A 10,150-nucleotide genomic window follows, 5' to 3' on the forward strand; every position below is an offset into this window, starting at 1 on the left:
TCATATGGCTGTACTATAAGAAAAGATTTCTGATGTGAAGTTAGATATGCTGTTTAAAACAAGCTTGGTGACTTGTATAGTACACATCTGTTTCCACACTATTGCATCTTTTTTGAGTTTTAACTTTTGGTTTGCATTGGCTGCAACTTTTTTTATTCGCCTTTATTTACGTCAAACATTTTCCTGCTTTCATGTTTCTGTTCTGCAAATTATTTACTTTTATAATTTGTTTGCCAAGTGATTTAATTTGCATGATTTTAAAGAATCTTTTCAGTTCAACAGTCTTTTGAAAATGAGATTTTTACAAGCTTTAAATTTGCGCTCTAACAGGTTTGATGCATGATATTTTCAGAATGCATTTTCTACACAGCTTTTAACATAGTTTGGTTAACTGCACATTGCATTATTTGTTTGCTTGCTGAATTTTTAATAATTGTTTTCCTTTTTTTCCCCCCTATTGGTAAATTTCTTTAACCTTCCTTCACATTGTGTTCACCACTAGCCGTGGAGGGTAAGCAAATAATACATGCATTTTTTTTCTTTTTTAATTTTGTCTAACTTTTAAAGATTTCATCTATTCATTCAAGGTGATTTGAAAAGGGCTGTATAATACCAACATGTTTATTTTAAATCAGTTAAACAAATTTAAATAGATTTATTAGTAACACCCTTTACAGAAAATTCTGGACTTGAACGCATAACATTTATTTAAGAATGATGAATTGAATTATACTGCATAGAAAGAGGCCATTTCATCCAGGTAATTTATTTTGTCTCTTTGAAAGAACTGTTCGCTTGATCCATCAGTTTCCCGAACCATGTAAATTTCTTAATTTCAAGTGTATATCTGAAATGTCCTCTCACTTTATGGAACTGGAGTTCCCCAATCCCATCATAGATGGGATCCTCACTCATGTCTCCTCAGTACCCTGCAGCTCTGCCCTTGCTCCCCCACCCCCTAATCGCAACAGAGACCCCCTAGTCTTTACCTTCCACCTCATCAACCATCGCATACAACACATAATCCTCCAAAATTTCCACCACCTCCAACAGGATCCCACTACTAGCCACATTTTCCCATCTCTGCCCCTTTCCGCCTTCCTCAGAGATCATTCCCTCCGCAACTCCCTGGTTAACTCATCCCTTCCCACCCAAACCACTCCCTCCCCTGGTACATTCCTCTGCAACCGCAGAAGATGCAACACCTGTCCCTATACCTCCTCCCTTGACTCTGTCCAGGGACCCCGGCAATCCTTATAATTTAGGCAGAGGTTCACTTGCACCTCCTCCAAACTCATCTACTGTATCCGTTGTTCAAGATGTGGACTCTTATACATCGGCGAGACCAAACGCAGGCTGGACAATCGTTTCTCGGAACACCTTCGCTAAGTCCACCTGAACCTACCTGATCTGCCGACTTCTGGACAATTCTCCTTCCCATTCCTACACAGACCCTATAAACAGCTTACAATGGCCTGGTTCCTTTATCATCGTTACTTGTTTGCATTTCTTTCATTCATTGTTCTTTATCTCTTCACATCAACATCTATATCTCTCGTTTCTCTTATCCCTAACCAGTCTGAAGAAGGATGTCGACCCGAAACGTCACCCATTCCTTCTCTCCAGAAATGCTGCCTGTCATGCTGAGTTACTCCAGCTTTTTGTGTCTATCTTGCTGGCTCGAAGGGCCGAATGGCCTACTCCTGCACCTTTTGTCTATTGTCTATATCTTCGGTTTAATCCAGCATCTGCAGTTCCTTCATGCACAGTATATTTTGCAAATTATTACTAAAACTGCTTCCATCAATTTTTCAGGAATTGTATTCCCAACGGTTGTATGGCAACACTTACGTTTAGTTTAGAGACATAGCGTAGAAACTGCCCTTTTGGCCCACAAAGCCCATTCCGACCAGCGATCCCCGTGCACTAGTTCTATCCTACACACGAGGGACAATTTACAGAAGCCAATTAACCTACAAACCTGCACATCTTTGGACTATGGGAGGAAAGCAGAGCACCCAGAGAAAACTCACGCGATCACAGGAAGAATGTACAAACTCCATACAGATAGCACCCGTAGTCAGGGTCGAACCCAAGTCGAACCTGTAAGGCAGCAATATCATTATGTCATTGTGCTGCTCTACTTATTTTATTTAATAATGTATAATGGTGTCTAGCAATTTTTTTTATAGCTGCTATAATATGGCTTTATAGAACCAAAGAAGAATTTTTTAATTATAAAATTTCAAATTATTCCATTTTAAGTTTGAATCAATGATGTTACAAATTAATAGAAAACATCTTCATAGGATTATGATATCAAGGCTGAAATTTTGTGAATTTTATGGTTACTACTTGTCATGTTCTAAGCGGAATTAACACTTTATGACTGCTGATTCATCCATAGAAGATTATCACACTATAATCTGTTTGATTCCATTTTCCTTTGTGTTCATTGCAAATAGAGAAACGTCTGCCCTTGTTCAAAATGGGTATGACAATTTGATTAGTATGGTAAATTGTTGGTCACGTAAGTTTTGTACATCTCATACATGAGAAGATTAGCTATGGACAAATAAAAAGGAAAACCACGAAAAAAGTATATTATAATTTATTTTGGAAATTAACCACCAGTAAGCACTCAATTATTTGGTTCTGCTATACAACGTTATGTATTAATTCATTGTGCATTCACCCTTCTATTTCAAATTTCACAGATCAATAGAAAACCTTTTGTTAAAACATTTCTCAGGTGATTGTCTAAACTTTGCCTTTGCCACTTTCTCATCCGATACTCTGTGTGGAACCATCACTATCTTGCTTCATGTCTATGTAAAGAAGTTTTTCATGTCTATAAACAAAAATTGTATTATAGAAATTATTTGTTGTCTCCATTCTATTTCTTGTATATTTCCTCCACATCTAAGTAAATTTAGTACTCTGCTAATGTAGGAAAATTAATCAGATTGAAATACTGCAAGAGGAAACAGACCAAAGCCAAGCAACTTCCCTATCTACGTGATCTTATTTACTTTTCCAGAATTTCCACAATAAACTAGTTGAAGCCAAAAAAAAGTACGAGGCATAATATTTTCATTTTTTGCCACTGTATACACATGTATATGATGCAGCAAAACGATATATAATTCTGAACATCCGAAGTCTGAAAGTCTAAAGAAGGCTCCATAGATGCTGCCTCACCCGCTAAGTTTCTCCAGCATTTTTTTCTACGTTCAATTTTTACAGCATCTGCAGTTCTTTCTTAAACATATATCATTCCCAAATATATTTGACATTCCACAGACCATACTACACTGCAAAATGAATTTAACTATTGATGTATAAATTTAAAAAAATTACATGGGAGAAAAACATAGAAAATTCACTTTATAGGATTATTCTACACTAAAAGACGAACACTGCAAAATGGATTTAACTATTGATGTATAAATTTAAAAAAATTACATGGGAGAAAAACATAGAAAATTCACTTTAATGAAGGATCATTAGTGGCCCTGATTTTACGGAAAAAGTTGCTCCCTTTTCTAGTCACCTTCATTTTGATAATTTACCAACTATTTGTTATGTACCTAACAAGCACATGTAATTATTTGAATGTGATTGTAGTTGCTCTCGACTAACATTTTATCATTTGTTTTTTAAATTAATGAGAAGGTAAACTACCTTTATTAATGTTTCTGTGAACTTGTTTTGATGAATTGTTAGTAGATTGATTTACTAGTATGAGATTCAGTCGACTCCTGAGTGAACATGGGGTAATGAATACTTTGCTGCACCCTCTGTTACTGTTCCACTGCAGAACTTTGGACGTTTGATTTGGACATTTGCTAATTTCTAAACTAATTAATAAGTTGTACCACTTTTACTTCACCATTTCTTATACGTGTAATTAATTGATGAATAGATGGCTCAAAATACTAGCTACACTGAAATACATCCCTTTTTTTGCCAAAATTGCGATCATATATAAGTTTGTTTTATTTGGTATAGTGCTTTTTTAACTTACCTGCGTTGTGTCTTTCCATATGCATATTACAGTAACCAACGAAAGATTGTTTATTTTCATATACTATTTCATATGTTTGTGCATGAAGCTGTCAAACAAATCTCTCTTCAGAGTTCTGTATGTGTCCAGTAAGAGTTGTACAGATCATTAAACAATCATCAGTCATTACCAAACTGGTGCAGCTGTGAAAGAGTGCAGTTTTCCCCCGTTTTTTCGACTCATTTGAACTCATTATTGCCATAACTGAAGGTAACTGCTTGATGATTGGAGATGAAGCACACAATTGGCAGAGATCAGAAGAATGTTTCCTCTCTACTGATTCTGCTGTGCTTAAATTAGAAAATGGTGCAGGAATTTGATACCAAGATTGCAACTTTACATTAATTGCATCTGTATCTGCCAAAAATGTGTATGAGTTTTTTAGCTCTAATTTGTGAGTTTTTATGTAATGGTGAGTATCATAAATGGCACGAGCTATAAACAATTCAAAGGAGTATTTGAGAGAAATGTTGGGATTTTTTTTGTTTTTGCTTTATTCAAATGTTTCTAAAATATATTGTTTGGAATTATTTTTTAGTTGATCATAATGTTTTCCATCCTGCTTAATCTTTTATAAATAAAATGCTCAATATATCTAAAGTTTCTAAATTCAGATTTAGTTTCAAGATGATGGTACAAGAAAATTATTTAAGCTTATATAGCTCTACAATTTTCAGAGATACTTTTTAATTAAAGAAAATAGTTATAACATTGATTACATTTCGGAAGAAAAGGATTAAAAGCGATGTTCTGCTTCAGTTCAACAATGCAGTTTCTGTTTCCCCACATCAAAAGATATGGCAACTGATTTCTGTATCAAAATTTTAGTTAACTTGCAATAGATCTTTAACAAGAAAATAGTATTGGGTATGTTTGGTGTCATTTTCATGTCTTGAAACATTTGGCATTCATTTATAACCAAAGACGTGCACTTTCTCAAATGAATGGATATTTTGAGAGGAATGGATTCTGGAGATCAATAGTAATCTCACTGAGAGAGTATATGAATAGCATTAGAGAATAGTCAACTACGGTAAATCCATTGTTATCCATAATTAATTAAATCCATAAACAGCCTTAAAATCACTATGCTGTTATTTACAATGCATCACATTTTGTTTTTTTTTAATCTGCTGTTGATGGCTTGTGCAGTAGTTTTGGTACAAATCATTCAGCCTTAGTACTAATCTATACAAATGTCGCAAAGGGCACTAAACAGTGTGGCATTGTTTAGAAATTAAGTGCAGCTGACAGCTGGCAATTATCTAGTATATATACTATGACATCTTTGTTACTTGTGTGTTTAAAGTAACATTTCTCTCTGACAGTCATTAATATTCCTTTTTTAAATTTGGAAAATAATATGAATAGCATGGTGCTAACCAACAGATTCTTAAAATCCAGATCCAGCCACAAGAAATAAGCCCTCCACCCACAGCTAACTTGGACCGTTCCAATGACAAAGTATATGAAAATGTGACTGGTTTGGTGAAAGCAGTGATAGAGATGTCCAGCAAAATCCAACCAGCACCTCCAGAGGAGTACATACCAATGGTGAAAGTGAGTAATGTTTTATATCTAATGTAATGAACATTTTTGGATTTGTGATCCTGGTTCATTCATTACCTCTTGGAAAAAATACAAACTAGAATGATGGTTTGGTCGAGAAGAAGATAATGACCCAAATCAAAGCAAGACTGATGAATGAAAATCACTGTAATTAAACTTCCAGTCATGGATGAAGCAAAATCCAATTATATAAAGCAGGCAAACTTACTCAAATGAAAATAGTACAAGCATATTTTAAAAATGTTAAATAAAAATTGTCTAACGCGCTCTGGGAATTAAACACATCATCAGAATGTTTTGAAGAGGGTTGAAGTAATTATAGGAAGAATCAGTAAAGATAATTTGGCTGAGGAATATGATGTATTTTACTCAGTACTACTGTGGCTGTCTAATTTATATTTACAGACATTTTCCAATATATTCTTTCCAGAGTCATAGCTGAAGAGAGATTATAAATCCAAATAATGGTATATGTTTGGCAGGGAGATTACTTATAATTACAGATCAAAAGGCCATGTAGTTTTCAAATCTCCAAGCATTGCATTTCAGACCTTTTTTAAATATACCATCGTTAATATGTTCATGAAAATTTTGATGATATCATGAAATTATTGAGTCTTTTCTCATTTCTATAAATCAAAGCTGGCGGTTTTATGATGCTTCCCAGAATAGTGGGTTAATTTGTGTTAAAATATGTCAGTGCTGCCAACTCTCACGCATTGAATGTGAGATTCATGCATGTCATCAAATTCTCACGCTCTGTCGTGACAACTTCTGTGATCAGCGAGAATTTCAAAACTAACAGCAACTGCATGGGCCGCGGGTGTTGAAGAGCCGGGGCAGAAGGAGGGATGGAAGCAGAAGCAGTGGTGGGGGGAGATGTGAACGGGGAGCCGGGGCTGGCGAGTCGCTCACTGCAGTTCCGGCCATGGAGCAGCCTCAGTGCAAGAGTCCCGGGCCGTCGGAAGCATTACGGCGCTGCCGTGAGAGTCTCTGTGCTGTGTGGACAACCAGTGGCTGCTGGAAGTAGATACCAAGCACTGGGTAGAAGCGGTGGACGATGGTGGCCTTCAAATGAGGGTGGTTGGAGAAAGCATCCTGCGTGCCTGCTAGATTTTCACTTACTGCAACTGCAGGAAAAATGTTTCCGATGTTGGGAGAGTTCAGAACCAGGGGTCACAAAGATTAAGATTTAGGGGTAGGCCATTTAGGACTGAGATGAGGACAAACTTTCTTGATAAAAGATTACCGCATTAGATAAGCACCAGTGGACTTGAACGTAATAGGTTAAGTCCAGGGGGTCAGATATGGGGTTGTATGTGTGGGCCAGATATATTGTCAGTGCAGAGGGGCTGGGAGCAAGACCTAGTGTGCATCCAGAGTCAAGGTCTAGAATAGTACTAGGTGTGCAGTCAAAGCTGGGACAATGGGAGTGTTCAGCACTGGGAACCTAAGCAGGTAAGCAGCTATGAACAGGATAGAATAGGGGGCCAGGTGTAAGGCTGGACTCAGGGTCAGGAATGAGAGACGGTATGCAACTGGAGTCAGGGTCAGGAGTAGTACCAGGTGTGCAGTGAGACCCAGGTTGATCAACATGGGCCAAGTGCTTGATTATAATCTGATGTCCATACATGAATACACTAAGATCATTCATGTGCTGCACCTGTTGATCGGAGCCTGGCTCTACTGTGGAATGTAATTAGGAATGTAATTTAGCCTAACCTTATTTATAGCTAATCCAATTTAAAGCATAAATATTGCATTCAAGTGTAAGTTAAAAGACTTGCTGCAGTATGCACCAGATTGCACAATTTCAAGCTGAAAAATGCGAAAGCTCCTTACCAATCGGAAGGGGAACACCGCCCTCTCCCCCCCCCCCCCCCCCCCCCCCCCCCCCCCCCCCCCCCTTGGGCCTCCCCCCACCCTAACCTCACCCAATGTTGGCAGCTCGCATAGGTCTCCCTTGGGAAAATTAGATCTCACGCAAGGTTAGCTTACTACCCTAACTCTCCTAACTTATGCTTACAAGCTCACATGGACAATGAAGAATTGACATAAGTGCTCAGAATGTGGAATTATCTGCCACAGAAGGTAGTTGAGGCCAGTTCATTGGCTATATTGGAGAAAAGGCAGGGATGGGATACTGAGTTGGATGATCAGCCATGATCATATTGAATGGCGGTGCAGGCTCGAAGGGCCGAATGGCCTACTCCTGCACCTATTTTCTATGTTTCTATGAACAATTAACAGAATTTGTATACTATTTTATTTAAATAAAATGTTTGTGTGCGTAACAAGTCAATCAATCAAATGTTTAAATATTTTTGCCAAGCATCGCTCAGTTTCATTAAGTTTGAAACATAATTAAGTGGAGACATTTGCTGTTCATGATGTGTAGCAATCCGTACATTATAAACTGTGCACTGATCGTGATTAATATTTTCTCAGGAGGTTGGTTTGGCATTAAGAACGTTATTGGCTACAGTCGATGAAATCATTCCGTCTCTCCCAGCAAGCACCCACAGAGAGGTGAGCTGATAAATAATCATACTTGATCAATTAATTCTCATTTACAAAGTAACTCTTTAATTAGTCATACTCAAGCTGTGAGTGAGTTTCTGTGAGTTTACATAATGCATCAGCACTCAGCTTTATACAAAGAACCCGTCCTTGTTTTCCGGGGTTGCTGCCTGACCTGCTGATTTACTCTAGCACTTAGTGTCTTTTTTTACCTAATATATCAAATGGAAACACTGTAACGCCCATACTTTGACTGGCGTCATTGGCAGACATGTTTCAATAACCAGACAAATTGGGAATGCCATTTTTCTAGGAAGATTTTCACAATTCTTTTTAACTGCTGTGGAAAATAAACTTGCAAGCATAGATTTTTATTAAATCATCACCTGAAGGACGATCATTCTTGTATCTGACTATGTATATTTTTACCTTTTTATTGACAATGGTTCCTTTTTTTATACTGGTTAATCAGTATTAACATTAAATGATGAAAGTGTAATTGCAGGAGTTTTTTAATTTATCTAAGTACAGCTTAGTGCAATTGCTCATTGGCAGGTTACTACAGTGATAAATTACCACACTCTGAATTCTAAACGAAATTCTATAACTTTGTTTCAAGTGAGAGGGGAAAGATTTAATAGGAACCTGAGAGGTGACATTTTTACGCCAAAGGGCGGTGGGTACATGGAACGAGCTGCCAGAGGAGGTAGTTGCGGCAGGTACTATTGCAATATTTAAGAAGCGTTTAGATGGGTACAGATAGAATAGGTTTAGAGGGATATGGACCAAACGTTGACAGGTGGGACTAGTGTAAATGAGGCATGTTGGTCGGCGTGGGCATGTTGGGCCAAAGGGCCCGTTTCCGCGCCGTAACACTCTATATGACTATCATAGGTTACGCTATATGACAATCATAGATCATAGATTTCCAATGTATTTTATTGTGCTAGCCAATAATTATATTCTTTTATAGATCGAGATGGCACAAAAGTTATTGAATTCTGATTTAGCAGAATTGATCGGTAAAATGAAGCTAGCGCAACAATATGTGATGACGACTCTGCAGCATGAATACAAGAAACAGATGTTAACAGCTGCACATGCATTGGCGGTGGATGCCAAAAATCTGCTGGATGTTATTGACCAAGCCAGACTGAAAATGATCGGAGGTCAGCCAAGACCCCTCTAGCTCTCTGGAATCTGCGTTGGGCCAGTGTGGGCAGGGTCTTGAAACGATCACGTGATCAAATCTGTAACCATCGCATGGAGTCACAAAGAGCCAAAAAAAACTTTATATATCTACAATGTATAGAAGCCAAGAATGTGCTATAATATCAAGGATTCTGGGACACCTCAGGGCTGAGAATTCTTGCTGCACAGTACTGAAACTCCAGACTGGAACTTTTCTCACTGAATAGAAACAGACCAATATTTAGCTGCAATACATCAACCAGGATTTGAACAAAGATGTTATATTTTCAGACTGAAGTCATTTAATGTAACAAAATAAAGTTTCTTGTTCCTCCATCTCTCATGAATGGAGGTGCTCTTATATTTCAAAAACACACTTAAGTGTTGGTTTCAAACTAGCATGTAGAATAGTGCTGAGACTGAACCTTCCTTTGAGCAGAAGTACATGCTAGTTGTTTAGAGAAAACCTGGAACAGATAAAGCTGCATTTGTTGATGTGGCAAAATCGAGTGTTGTGTATTAATATTTCTTCTACCATTGTTTAATTTCATTTTTTAATTATTTAAAATGAAAGCCATGATGACAATTAAAAACAAAATAGTTCATAACCACCATGTTTCTGGCTTGTCTAGGAGTTTGTTGGGAACAGTGTAGTATGCAGGCATGGTACATTTATTTTTAATTTCCCATATGTTATTGCTTTTCTCTGGAACTCCCTCCTTCATTTTGGGGTATAAATTATTCTCAGGAAGAATATAATGAACTGTACAGTTATTTGACCTATTAAAAAGGTGTTAACAAGAA

The 10,150-nt window shown here is 37.3% G+C and overlaps 1 protein-coding gene across 1 annotated transcript in view; it reads left to right on the forward strand.

Annotated features, from left to right (window-relative positions):
- The window catches only part of LOC129696222 (focal adhesion kinase 1-like), a 425,097-nt gene extending 414,947 nt beyond the window's left edge, over nucleotides 1-10,150 (forward strand). Inside the window, 3 exon segments of the mRNA XM_055633900.1 lie at nucleotides 5,471-5,626; nucleotides 8,084-8,164; nucleotides 9,129-10,150. Of these exon segments, the coding sequence (XP_055489875.1) occupies nucleotides 5,471-5,626; nucleotides 8,084-8,164; nucleotides 9,129-9,344 (453 nt within the window). The 3' untranslated portion in view covers nucleotides 9,345-10,150.

Source organism: Leucoraja erinacea, chromosome 4 (genome assembly GCF_028641065.1).
Source record: "Leucoraja erinacea ecotype New England chromosome 4, Leri_hhj_1, whole genome shotgun sequence".
NCBI lineage: Eukaryota > Metazoa > Chordata > Chondrichthyes > Rajiformes > Rajidae > Leucoraja > Leucoraja erinaceus.